This window comes from Esox lucius, chromosome 21 (assembly GCF_011004845.1).
Source record: "Esox lucius isolate fEsoLuc1 chromosome 21, fEsoLuc1.pri, whole genome shotgun sequence".
Taxonomy (NCBI): domain Eukaryota; kingdom Metazoa; phylum Chordata; class Actinopteri; order Esociformes; family Esocidae; genus Esox; species Esox lucius.
Genome location: NC_047589.1, coordinates 22,130,931 through 22,144,256, shown reverse-complemented (window position 1 = coordinate 22,144,256; position 13,326 = coordinate 22,130,931). Strand labels below are relative to the sequence as shown.

The 13,326-nt window shown below is 42.9% G+C and overlaps 1 protein-coding gene across 5 annotated transcripts in view; it reads right to left on the bottom strand.

Moving 5' to 3' along the window:
* Positions 1 to 13,326, bottom strand: part of sycp2l (synaptonemal complex protein 2-like) — a 15,334-nt gene extending 2,008 nt beyond the window's left edge. The window contains exons 1-32 of one of the 5 annotated variants that reach the window (XM_013139691.3): positions 13,251 to 13,326; positions 12,881 to 13,000; positions 12,648 to 12,764; positions 12,434 to 12,538; positions 10,513 to 10,534; positions 10,332 to 10,417; positions 10,036 to 10,124; positions 9,293 to 9,327; positions 9,053 to 9,195; positions 8,848 to 8,900; positions 8,644 to 8,689; positions 8,364 to 8,456; positions 8,210 to 8,270; positions 7,871 to 8,019; positions 7,720 to 7,780; positions 7,584 to 7,620; positions 7,465 to 7,486; positions 7,245 to 7,285; positions 6,981 to 7,038; positions 6,010 to 6,062; positions 5,810 to 5,858; positions 5,566 to 5,671; positions 5,399 to 5,448; positions 4,099 to 4,210; positions 3,782 to 3,858; positions 3,411 to 3,465; positions 3,135 to 3,257; positions 2,905 to 3,014; positions 2,549 to 2,643; positions 1,744 to 1,843; positions 1,263 to 1,321; positions 1,053 to 1,122 (exon numbers count right to left, since the gene is read on the bottom strand). In XM_013139691.3, the coding sequence (XP_012995145.2) occupies positions 1,053 to 1,122; positions 1,263 to 1,321; positions 1,744 to 1,843; positions 2,549 to 2,643; positions 2,905 to 3,014; positions 3,135 to 3,257; positions 3,411 to 3,465; positions 3,782 to 3,858; positions 4,099 to 4,210; positions 5,399 to 5,448; positions 5,566 to 5,671; positions 5,810 to 5,858; positions 6,010 to 6,062; positions 6,981 to 7,038; positions 7,245 to 7,285; positions 7,465 to 7,486; positions 7,584 to 7,620; positions 7,720 to 7,780; positions 7,871 to 8,019; positions 8,210 to 8,270; positions 8,364 to 8,456; positions 8,644 to 8,689; positions 8,848 to 8,900; positions 9,053 to 9,195; positions 9,293 to 9,327; positions 10,036 to 10,124; positions 10,332 to 10,417; positions 10,513 to 10,534; positions 12,434 to 12,538; positions 12,648 to 12,764; positions 12,881 to 13,000; positions 13,251 to 13,256 (2,403 nt within the window). In that variant the 5' untranslated portion in view covers positions 13,257 to 13,326. Of the gene's footprint in view, positions 1 to 1,052; positions 1,123 to 1,262; positions 1,322 to 1,743; positions 1,844 to 2,548; positions 2,644 to 2,904; positions 3,015 to 3,134; positions 3,258 to 3,410; positions 3,466 to 3,781; positions 3,859 to 4,098; positions 4,211 to 5,398; positions 5,672 to 5,809; positions 5,859 to 6,009; positions 6,063 to 6,980; positions 7,039 to 7,244; positions 7,286 to 7,464; positions 7,487 to 7,583; positions 7,621 to 7,719; positions 7,781 to 7,870; positions 8,020 to 8,209; positions 8,271 to 8,363; positions 8,457 to 8,643; positions 8,690 to 8,847; positions 8,901 to 9,052; positions 9,196 to 9,292; positions 9,328 to 10,035; positions 10,125 to 10,331; positions 10,418 to 10,512; positions 10,535 to 12,433; positions 12,539 to 12,647; positions 12,765 to 12,880; positions 13,001 to 13,250 lie in introns of all 5 variants that reach the window. The other 4 variants (XM_013139688.3, XM_013139689.3, XM_013139690.4 and 1 more) reach the window with 4 other exon arrangements.

Here is a 13,326-nt window from a genome sequence, read left to right as displayed (position 1 = left end):
GACCCATCTTCAATGTTCTTACTGAGGGAAGGAGGTTGTTGGCCAAGATCTCACGATACATGGCCCCATCCATCCTTCCCTCAATACGGTGCAGTCATCCTGCCCCCTTTGCAGAAAAGCATCCCCAAAGAATGATGTTTCCACCTCCATGCTTCACGGATGGTGTTCTTGGGGTTGTACTCATCCATCTTCTTCCTCCAAACACGCTGAGTGGAGTTTAGACCAAAAAGCTAAATGTTTGTCTCATCAGACCACATGACCTTCTCCCATTCCTCCTCTGGATCATCCAGATGGTCATTGGCAAACTTCAGACGGGCCTGGACATGTGCTGGCTTGAGCAGGGGGATCTTGCGTGCGCTGCAGGATTTTAATCCATGAAGGCGTAGTGTGTTACTAATGGTTTTCTTTGAGACTGTGGTCCCAGCTCTCTTCAGGTCATTGACCAGGTCCTGCCGTGTAGTTCTGGTTGGTAGGTGATCAAATACTTATGTCATGCAATAAAATGCTAATTAATTATTTAAAAATCATGCAATGTGATTTTCTGGATTTTAGTTGAAGTGTAGCGATGATATAAAATACAGACCTCAACATGCTTTGTAAGTAGGAAAACCTGCAAAATCGGCAGTGTATCAAATACTTGTTCTCCTCCCTGTAGCTAAATTGACGCTGACCACTTATCTGTGTTATGGTGATGGAGGACAGGCCTCCCCACCTTCAAATAAGATCTTTACTGCAATCTTAGAAGCAACTTGTTTTTGATTCCTCCGTGTTGTTGCTGTCGTTTTAACCAGTTAAACTCACAGGCTGCTTATTCAGTCACATCCACATCAAAACAAGTTAACGCAAAACGTTTGACCTCTCATCTCTCCGGTGTCGACCCCATTATGATTCGTTACAAATTGACCTTGCAATCTGAACAGCCATTTCTACAGTCACACTGCTCATCTCGGGAACAGTTTTAATACAGCGGGGGTGTTTTGGAATCAAGGGCAGAGTAGCACTGTTCCTCAGCGACCTGCTGTGTCAGGTGTGACAGGGGGGGGGGGGGTTACCGAGGGGGCTGCTGCCTCCCAGGAAGTGCTGCTCCTCCGTCTCTCACTGGGCTCTCCCAGGGAATCCAACCTGGAAGGAGACGGAGGGGAGGGGAGAGCTTAACTTTTCATCTGACAAGGCTGTTATTTTGCATCATTATCATTGCTAGGCGTGATATACTTGATCCCTGTCTTTAGACTGGGTAAGGAAGATGTCTGGTTGATTATTACCTTTCCTGTTGCCTTTCGCAGAACGACCGTACAGACTGAGACTCACTCTGCCAAAAGTCCTGAAAAATGGCAAGTGGACAGTTTCGCAAAGGCCATAAAAACATTAAAATCCTCACTTTCTCAGAAGTAGGTCTGACAGCATTAAGAACCAGAATCAAGAGTGCCCCCTAGTGGATGGAAATACACTCAGCCAGTTCACTTGCCCTACTTCACGAGTAATCTCTGCAGCGTTACATACCGTCAGCATTATATTATCTCAATATAAACACAAGGCCTTCTGGATGTGATTACTGGGCATCAAACTAAAGAACATAGACCAAAAAGTGGTTTGTGACTACCCAGGCCAATAATAGATGTTCATTCAAATTGCATTGCGTTGCATGCCCTAACATAGACGGCCAACAATTGAATTAAAAGCTTCATAAGAATTCATGCATTTCCATGCAAACAGCAAGCTAGTCGGTCAATGAGAAAGACAAACCACAGTTTCCCTCTCGATCTCCTTGAGCGAGATGCAATCATTCTCCAGCCGGCCCAGCTCCTGGACTACAGTGACCTGGAAGCGCTCCAGGTGGCTCAGTCTGCACAAACAGGAAATGTCACCCTTTAAACAACATTCTAAACCAATTACAGGATAGGACTGAATCTTAGTGAAATCCTCCTCCGGCCGTAAGAGGAGAACACATGGCCTGTCTAGCAGTAAGGTCCCAGCCTGGGCACGGAGTTACTGAAAGAAGAATTTCAAAAATAAAATCCTTGAACGGGGCAATAAGATACTTTTTTTGGAATAGCGGAATGATATAGAAACCTCTATTCAACCAGACTATTCTGGGGGCATTCAAAAATGCCGGACTGGCTTCAGTTGTCAAATGGAAAATCCGCACCCTACCAGTCTTCCATTGTTGTCACAAATAGATCATCTCTTTGTTAAACATTGATGGACAAATGCTGACTGAGGAGAGCAAAACCCCTCAGCAATTTACAGGTAGTTACAATCCTAGATCATTTGGTCTATTTCTGTTAATTTGAAAAAACGAGTCAAGGGAGTAATTGTGCTGTCTAAATAATTTGTAATATATGGTATATATGAATAATTTTACAGCAGTTTTTTGGGCTGGTCGGCCAAAACCAAAAGTAAAACAGCAGCAGAATTGAAAAGCAGGGTCATTGGTGGAAGAGTTGGTTTGAATTTGACCATTGCTGCAGTTCACCCCGCATCACGTATCGGCTTTAATTATTCATGAACGCATTATGAATATGCAGATGGTTTCAGGTGACATATTTACCGGTTGTTGTGAACCGCACCCAGGAGGGAGGTTACGTGTTTCTGACAGTCAGTGAGAGACTGCAGGGAGTGGGCTTCAATCTGCTTGTATCTGGCCTATACAAATAGGAAAGAAGATCAGTCTATTGAAACAGAAATGGTACTGATCAATTATCCCCACATGTAAAGATGTTGTCAGGTGTAGTTTGAGGTCTTATTGAAAGGCTGGTATCTCTGAAAATGTGCTGGCCAACACATTAGTTTTTCCCCTTTGAAGCGTGCTATACCGGAGCCAGCAGTATCTTTCCAGAACCAGAGCTACAGCAACGGCTGGTTCCACGCTGTTGTGCGTGTGTGTGTTTGTGTGTGAGAGATCACCAAGAAGTGCTCTCTCAGCTGTTGCTTGAAGTTCTGGAAAGCAGTGAGGACTCCCGAGCCCAGCTTGGTCTCCGAATCCACCTCCTCGCTCAGCACTCTGGTCATGGATTCTGGAGAGAAGGGAACAGACGGAGGTCAGAGAACAAGCCTGCACATCCAGTAGCATGTTTCTACACCGTGTGTGTACGTTTGCTTGTGTAACACTATGCATGACCATGAGACCATGTTACCAGTAGCCTCCTCTAGAGCGCCTGAGGTGAAAGCAGCCCTAGGTCTCCAACTCGGAGGTGACACGGTCCTTTCTGGATCCCTCTCTGGTGGGGCAGGCATCTTCCCCGCCACACCCCAAGAATCTGACGAGTAATATGACCACAACATGACCATTGACTAGGGAAAGCTCTGGCCCAGACCTTTCTTCTCTGTTGTCCCGTACTGAAAGCTGAAACTACTCTTTTAAAGTCGTACAGGGATTTTCCAATTGTTTGCAGGTGACTACGGAGACGTACCTGAGACGAGAGCCCTCTTCCTGGATGTTGCAGCCTTCTCGTTGGGAAGATGGCCCTATATAATAAAATGAATATGACATCTGTATGACATGTATGACATCTGCATAGCCCGGCTGACAGTGTAACTGTGTACTTCTCAGGTTCTTGGTCGTCACAAAAGACCCACGGTTAGAACCAACTGTATCGTACAAGAGCTGGCACAAGGGTACAGAGACTCATAGAGGGATCGTACTGTTCCTCGTCTCCGGTGTCACATGGACCAAACCGTGTGGTAAAGGATCCCTGCTTTACAGACTCCTGTGTAAGGTGGTGGTCTGGGAGGAAGCACAGCAGAAACATTGTGCCCTCAGATAGCAGAGGCTCTGGTGTACCTTAGGCGTGGACTCCATTGGCTCCTCCTTTAGAAATACTGAATCATGCCAGCCGTCCCCAGTCACATCAGGGAAGCCTGGAAAGAAACACAGGGTTGGAACGAAAAAGTGTGAGATTTGAATCCTTCAGGGGACTTAGGCCGCACTGCAACTCGGTATTGAAGGGACGCAACAGATCTCACAGCCAGCATCATATTACATGAGGTTGAGAGAGCTATTCTGTACGGAGTCAAAACATCCTAGTAGCAAACATGGCAATATAGTGAAAAGGGGGTCCATTTTGAATGCAGCCTTGTTACAGATTAACGTTAACTTGCCTGAATCTCGTGATATCACGTTGGACTCCAGAGGTTCTTCCGGACTGAGCTGGTCGAACAGCTCCTCTACTGTGCCATTACTTGATTCCTCTGCTGACCTAGTGCCAAAGTGCTGCTCAGAACAGGGGGGGGGGGGAAAGGTTGTGTGGACGTGTCCCAACAGCGATTCACTAACATACAATAATCTGAAGTGTCGCACCTAGACTCAGGACCAAGACTAAGGGTCAGGTTTAACAGAAACACCCATCTACCACTGGGTTGGACTGAATTCATTCTACAGGGCACCGGATATTCCAGAGGGACTCTTCTAGTAACCTGTGAATCAGGTGGGCAAAGCTGCGTTCCAGGATGATATTTAAATAATTCTGCCCTTGTTTAATCAAGTCAGCCTGTTCTTCCCAATAAGCAAATCAGATATCAAAACATGCAAGCCTGCTCCAGAAAGAAGAACACTCATCTTCACCCCAAAGCAGCTTAGTGTAATATTTAATCTTTGAATTTGACTGGCTGATGGGGAAAATGGGAAGGGTTGTTTAAACATAGGCAACATTGCCTCGAAAATCAGCCTGGGAGACTACACTGCCTCACAAATTACTTTGAGGGCAAGAAAGACCCTGCTGGATGATCTGCTGGAAAAATTTCACACTGAGGTTGGTTCATGCTGACTCGATGGTATCAAGCAGGTCTTTCAGATTGGATGGCGGTGTATTCATGCTTCCAACAACCAATTCCATCTCATCCCACACATCCCAAGCTTCCAACTATTGGGTTAAGTGCTGGGAACTTTACAGGCCATTCAAACTGAACCATATCGCTCAGACCAGTAATGTTTTTCTGCTCCTTATTTTAGCTGACAGGAATACAACCAGTGTAGTTGTCTACAACCATAGCCCATCTGTGACATGGACCAGCAAATTCTGCAGTCTGAGATGATGTTCTACAACCCATTTCAATTAGCAGACGCTTTACCTAGGGACTCTTAATAGGGAGTGCATTTATTTTTATACTGGGCCACCTTGGGAATCAAACTTGTATCCCTGCCATTTCACCACTTATGTACTGCCACGCTTCTCCTTTGACCTCTCTCATCATCAAGCGGTTTTGGACACTTTCAGAGCTAGATCACTGTGACGCAACATGGTCTTATTCCAAGCAGAATCGGCAACGCTAGTTCAGGGCTACGTCTGAAGCGGGCAGAGGCTGGCGATCTGCAGGAGACCGCGGGGGCCCACTAGGGTTAACATCATGGACACTGTCCGGTCCCCAAGGTGAAGTAGGGTGTAGCAAAGGTCAACGTTACCTTGACCACAAAGGCCTCGTCGTCACTGCTAGGAGAGGACAGCGGGAGAACTGTAGAGAGAGTGGGGGGGGGGGTGGCTACAGCAGGGTGTCTACTAGACCAGGGCAGCTCAGCACACTCAAACATAATGAATGGGTGTGAGGGGAGGCGGGGTTGAACAGGCTCACTCTTCAGCTTGCTCTTGGTTTTGGGCTTCTTCCTGGTGTAACTGTAATGGGTCTGCTGGACCTGGATTGCTTCCAGAAGGGTACTGGGAGAACCCTTGGATATGGACTAAATTGGATATGAAAGGTTGAACAGCTCACTCATATGCAGAGGACACTTCGGACATGCGGGCCGCAGGCTACAGCATGAATAAAACTGGCTATAATCAGGGACAATGTCAGAAAAAAGAAAAATGGGCACGAAAACCTTTTGCTTCTTTTTCTCCTTCTTGGTTGAGTCGGAGTGGGGTGAAGACCTGAAATAATACGTGACAAAAAAAAGTTACTGGAAAGATAGTTCATACATCGATTGCAGTATCAACTGCACTAATCCTCTTAAACTAGCAGATGCTCAATTGATTTTGGGTGTGGCCATTTGTAAGACTGTGTTGGGGACTGTGGACGTACCCGCCAGAGGAGAGGAACTGAATGTTGAACCGCCTGGCTTTGGCCCTCGTCACCTGGACAACAGACAGGCAGAACGCAGCTTCAAGACAGTGATGTTTCAGAGTACCGAGAACTACAGCCAAAATACAGCCGAGCACAGGGTTGCCCTTGACGAGCAGTGCAGCACTTGACCAAGTAAACCGTGTCTACAAAGGACAGTCTACGGCAACAAAACAGTGTCTACAAAGGACAGTCTACGGCAACTAAACAAGCTGCCCAGTATTCCGGACTGACCTGGTACCTTTTGAAAGCAGTCGAGAATTGAACACCCTCTGGCTTCCTGACGTGACAAGACTATGTACGACGGGGCACTGATAGGACCATGACCATCAGACATGACCATGAGACAATCAGACGTTAACACAGACAGTGAGACCTAACAACGTTGACAGGGACATGATCCAGCTGACCAAGCAGAGGCCTGTCAATCTTCATCTCAGGCATACACCAAAAACCAAACCATCTCAATAGATCAATTCGGTCAGCTGCTTACTACCTACAAAAACAAGGCATTGTGTGTACTAAATAATACTAAATGCTATTAAAACAAATGCAGCAATATAAACATACTACAGCTATGGTCGTTGAGCCTGAGAAAGCATAATTAAACAACTGCGTTTCGGTAACGCATGTTTTATCATCAGCCGATTCTCTCATAAGTGCGCAGTGACTCTACTACATTAAAAGTCGAAATGGGTGTAACAGAATTTAAAGTGAGATCAGCAGCGCCCTCCCTGGATGGGTGGGAGAAATGTAACCACACAAACTGAAATGTATGGACAGAGACATGGTTGCAGGGACAGTCCCTCCGTGAGAACACAAGGTTGTTGTTTTTTTTACATTGACTTAGTTTACAAACATTAGCCTAGCATTACAGTAGACAGTGTGGGGGATGGGTTCAGACGTAGAATGACAAGAATCTAACCGCCAACCTCAGCGTTGGAGCTGCTATCCAATTTAAAAACGTCTGCCGCTGTGGTTTCACTTTCCCTATAACACAAAGGAAAACAACTTTATTTCAGAGAAATATAGCCATTCTGGATATATATCACAACCGTAGTCTATTTCAGAGGAATCTAGCTGTACTGGAAATATCATAACAGTACAGCATTTTAGATAAAAATTATGTCAACACAGGAAACAGTGAAAGAAATGCAGTTACTGATGAACCACAGGCTTGTGTTGTGATCACTCACTGAGTCAGACTGGTCCTAGACAACTGGGTTGCTCCTGGAGTCTATGGGAGAGAACAACCATTAGCAATCCCAAACACAGGCAACATAAAACTGTTCTATGCCAGTTGATTACAGTTTAAAGAGAACAAAGCTAAAGGCTTGTGAACAGGTAGACATATCTAAATGCGAACTGAGCTGCTAGTTATGGTAAGCTAATTATGGGTGGTGAGGTGTACAGTACCTCAGCGCTGCCCGCAGGGGACCTGGGCAGAAACAGTAAAAAAGCTCATTAAAATGCAATCCACGTAGTCCTAAGGACAATAAAGAGATATTGACAGCAACCTTTAGCAGACTACTTACAGTAAGGAGCTCTCCACTGCAACTGGCACACCAAGATTTGTAAAACAAAAATAATAGTTTCTATAAATCCATACACATTTTTGGTATAACATGAGCAGTATCAGATCAGATTTGGCAATTAAAGAACTTAACGTATCTGAATGCCTAGTCTCTGCGACGTGCTGTAGCGATGCATGTCCATCTGAAGGCATGTTTTGCTGAGGGGCAAGAAGAAGCCTAGTTTTAAAAGTCCTTCTCATGTTCTTACATGTATTTGTAAAGGCACTGTTCTGTCAGGTTGGGGTTACCAGCAGTCGCCTGCTTTCAAAGACCCTCTTGGCAGCGTCCAAGATGTCATGCTTGGAATCAAAGCTGATCTGCACCATTCGTCCTTTGGTGTTGCAGTGGGCGATGGGCTTGGAAAGGTGAACAGTCAGAACGGTCCGCTCGTCACAGTCTGGAAAGACATTCATCGTACACCACATCTTAAACCAACGAAGGCTCTGTTGGTACCTCAGGGTTAGGTTTTTCAATTTCCACCAGTGAACAGTAGGAAAAGAACAGAACTCCATGCTCACTGAAGATAATAAATGTTGTTTAAGCGCCCAACTGATGAGGTAATGGCGCAGGAGACGTTCATCACTCACCACACAAACTGTAATTCAGGACATCTACCCTATCCACATGGATTGACTCCCACAGTAAACACTATAGCCACGAAGAAGAGAGCAAACAGGGACAACTAGATGAAAAATCACATTGGTGATATGAACACAGAAGTAATGATCTTGTCAGCCTCACCTCAGGGTTGTTGACAAAGAAGCTGATGTTGTGCGAGCCCAGGTTGAAGTCCACCCAGAATTCTTTCAGGTTCTCGTCCAGTGGCTTGAACAGCTGAACGGAGAAAAATACTGGATCTAAATACGTAAGCATCACACACATTAAACCCAATGAGACCCCCTGCAGGAATTAATTCGCTACAGACAGCAAAAGCGCTGGAATGAGAGATGGGTCATACCTTAGGCCACCCATATCTCCACTCACGTCACATACCTTCTGACTGACATTCAGCAGTGCTTACCTCAGTGGTCTCCAGAAACACTTTGAGGCAGGGAAATGTAAAAACCCTGTAAAAGAAATGGGGTTGCCTGAGGCACTTTTATAGAAAAGTAAATTAAGTCATGGTAAAACATTTTAATCCTATAATTTGTCACAATAGTAATTTCAAATATGATTCCATTTGAGCAGCGTGGGAGTAGCGGTTGGAAAGAATAATGGAACTCACCTTCGTTCATCCCCAAAATAGCTGTTGAGATCATTGAGGAAATTTCTGCAGTCCTATTTTGCAACAGAAAGAGTGTTTTGTTTTTGGACAGCTAAGTGATTGTTGACCTCATTGTTGATTCTCGAGTGTTTAAACACCATATTCACTGTCATTACTTCATCAATCTAATGGTCAGTGAAGAACGTAAAATCTGCATGAAACCTACGGTCTCAAATTCTCCATCCTTAATTGCGTTGAAGCCCTCTGCAAAAACTGGGTTGGCAAACCACTTGTTGGCCAGCTCTTCCCTGGACTTCTTCACGGTCATCCGACAGAGTGCTTCAGTTAGTGCCACCTGCATCTCAAAGTCTGACCAAACCCACCACCGAAGTCAAACAGACAAATATCCATTTTTCCTACAATGACTTGCCATTAAAAAAAAACACAACTGAGAAGAGTTACTCACCGCCCACATTGAGAATAACTTTGGCAAATTGCTCACTGAAAAAACAAAAGTAAAACCATTACCGTTCACAGGTTGCGACAGTGCTGTCATAACAGTATTGGTCTGTAAACTTAAAATAATTAAAATATAATTTAGAGAGGCGATGATACAGGTGGTCCATCATTATCGCTGACTGAATAACACAGATACTGAAGTGGGATTGGGTAATAATTAACTGCACGTGAATGCTATAGAATAGATTTCACAGCGTCTGCTAAAGGACATCCAAGTAGGCCACTCCTATTTCAGGCCATTTCCTTTCACAATGAACAGGAAGGAGGACAAATGCAGACTCAATCTATCCACAAGAGGGCAATCCATTCACAGACACCCAAATCAATATGAAAGGTCTCTTCTCATACCCACTGAGAGGTCTGTGCTGTCTATCGGCTAGTACCAGCATGGCCAGTATTATCAAGGCAATCTCCATGTTGAAAAGACAGTGTCACCCTCGTAATAACCCAGCCGGTTTTGTGGTCACTTGACCAACAAGGTCATTAGAAGGATCTCCCAATGAGCAACTTTGTGATGTTGAGGGATTAGCAGATGCAACTGGAAATCCCAACCCATTGATTACATTAAACTGGCGGACGCCTGTACATGTTTTGTACCACTTGAGTGCTCTGACCATTGACAGGTGCTCACTGTGTTGCCTCATACGTTTACCTCAGATTTACAAAAATCGGACATGACTGAACACTTACAGGAGGAGACAATGATCTTTGGAGAGATTTAACTTCTTTCTTTCTTCTTTTTGGGTACCATCAAGGAGAGTGTTTATAGTCCTTATAGCCTGAAATTATTACATTGATCTTTTATTATAACAATTTCAGATGCAATTAATTTCCAACCGAATTTCGTCTTTAGTAAGCATGTACTAAATAAAAGTACCTTCATTTTTTAATACACTGTAAAGCAGACTTTCGTCCCATTTTTATGAAACTCTGGCAGTGAATAACATGTCTGTCTTCCCAAGCTGAGACAAAGGCTGAACTCTTACCTCTAATCTGAGACCAAACGGGATGTCAGGGTTCGTTCCGACCACCCCAACACGCAGAAGGAAGACACTTGTCAACTGACTTCTGTCTTTTCTCCCCCCAAAACAAAATACGTTATTTTAGAACCCGGCAGAAACCAAGCCATGAAGGGAAATACTGGAATGATCAATGGAAGAGGCTGACCTTCCACAGAAGGAGACAAACGCTGAAAAATAAGAGGAAATTAATATTAATTAGCTGATTTTAGAAATGATACCATTTTAAATGTATTATGATTTTCTAAATCTCACCCAAAACCCAAAAGTTATCAATCTGGATTTTGTCTTGAATGATTAAAGGCATGGACTAAAAATGTATTGACGAATCACTGACTTAAATGCGGAGTACAGTTATAGCATTATATTTCAGGGCATTGAACCTGAATCTGATCTGAGGCTAAATATAAGGACAAAGACATTCTGTCTGGTGTGTTTTTATTTTTTAGCAAAAATATTACGATTTCTGTACGTGGTAACAATTTCATATAACCAATATGTTTTTATGACATGGGAAATGTCATAAAAACACATCTTTAACCGGTTGAAAAAACTTGTTGGTTGTAATATATTTAGCAATTCTAACGAAATAAATACTTGTAATTACTTACACATCGTCACCAGTACAAATCTAACCTGATTCAGTTTAAAAGCAGCTAATAATCAAGAAAGTTAAATAATTTCTCTTAGGAGCCTTTTCTCTAAGGAGCCTTTTCTCTAATGCGGGATTGACGTGTAATGCCCATGAATCTAATGAGGATCTTAAATTATTTGAAAATGCAAGAACTATGGCAAATGGCCCAGTCAATTAGAATCAGAAACACTTTTAATCGCTTGGTAAATTTACACATACTCCGAATTGTACTTAGTTCGGCTAATGATAGACAACATTGGGAAGGAATACACAATCTACATAGCTGACATTCAACTACACACAAAGGATGATGATTAGGCTACATAATATAGGATAGTGAGATGAAATATGACTATGATATATATGGATTCATAATTGCCGTAAACATTTGCAGCTTCATTATATCCAAATGCAGCGAGATTAGCAATTTTTCGTGCAGTTTAGTGTAGCTATTTGGTTTAGAGTTAGGAGTCGACTTGATATGAATGTCTCACTAGTCATAAAACAAGGTGAAGTGATTAATATTGCTTAAAATATAGTGCCTCGAGGGTTTGGTTCTTCAGGAGTGCCCAGCGGGCGGCAGACTTTTGTGTGAAGGGGGCCAATATACTACGCAGTTTAATACAATTTCTACTGATCTGCGGGAAAGTTATGACCTTGCAACGGCTCCTAGACCTGGAATGTCATTCGCATCCACACTTAACCGCACTAATCTCAGATGTTTAACACTAGAGTGCTTGAGATGGTTGTGTTTTAGAGAATCCATCGAGCCTAACGAGAAAACCTCCTCAATGTATTCACCATCAGTAAATTATTTTTGATGTACTGTGCAACTTTATATCTCCCCACTTTTTTCTGCGGGTAGTTCCCAGCTTTGCTTTTCATATCTGGACACAACCCTCATGATTTCGTCAGTCCTGTCTGCCTCATCCGTTTACTCAGGCATTTAAAAAAAATAATACTGTACACTTGAGGTTTCACAAAAAAAAAACAGTGTTCACTTACAGAGAGAAAAATAAAATAAAAATCAACCCCGCCCTTAGTTTAACTTAAAAAATAAAATAAAAAATAAGTATTGCCAGCTGCTAGCAGTGTCGCTCGTCAGCAATGTTTAGTTTTGAATTTAGCTGGGACAAATTGCTGAATCATCATATTCAAGGCTAATTAAGATTGAAATGCCGTGGGAACTAATCTTACAGTGAAAACCAATGCAATTACAATCATGAAAATAACAACTGAAAAAAAAAAAAAAAAAACATTACATTTTAAATTATAAACATAAAATACATCTTTTTTTTTGCAAGTCTTTGGCATGCCCAATGCAAATACCTTCGCGTGCCGCTATTGGCACTCGTGCTGACCCCACGTCTAGGGGGTAGGGGCTAGGGGTTGATATACATTTATAAGGTAAGTTGCCCGTACTACGCACACTTACCAGGAAAAGATCGTAGAACGCCTCGATCAGTCTGGAAAGTTCCTTGCCCCCTTTGTTTTTGTCCATTTTCATAATTTCTACAGCTTTTTCGAACCACATCAACATGTAAAAGTTAACAAAAAGAGGGCAAGGTAGTCAAATTGACAGCTAGAACCCAATAGATAACACACAATTACGAAAACAAAAAAAGGGTTTAGCTCGGTTAGATACTCATCTGGTAGAAGAGACCTTGTCTGGACAGGCAGTTAAAGCAGTCTTCATTCCTCTTGCATACATCTTCAATGGCAGTCAAAAGCATACTGACGCTTTTGAACTCTTTTCTATCGAGTTCCTGCAACCCATAGAGATTTTGATAACGTCTAGCTTATTGCTAATAATGTATAGGCTTATTTCTTACACAGAAAATGGCATGTAAATAATTAATTTGTTTGTGAGAAAATAGGCTACCTTGTACGCAACTTGGTTGAGTCGGCTGACCAGCGACTTGGAGGCTTTCTCTCTAATAAGTGCATCCGAAATGGCTGCAACATTGTTGTTGATAACAGCGTCCTCGAAAGATATTTCGAACTTAAAATATTAGAAAAATAGGGATGGTTTTAATGAAAACAAATTTCGATGAAGCAAATATAGTTAGTACCGCTCTGTCTTTTCGATATTCCCCAAGCCGAAATTCGTGGTTGCTTCAAGTCATAGGCGGTTAATCTTAATACATATTGATTGTTCATTATGTTGTATTATAATATTTGAAAACAATTTTCGACTGGTTTATTAACTCTTGAATAAACAAATGCATTATTATTGTGGGAAAAAAACTTACGCTCATGTCGTTGTGCCAGTGTTACTATAGGGATACTTCTGCCACAGGTGAGTTTAATTAGGCTAGTGACTCCCCT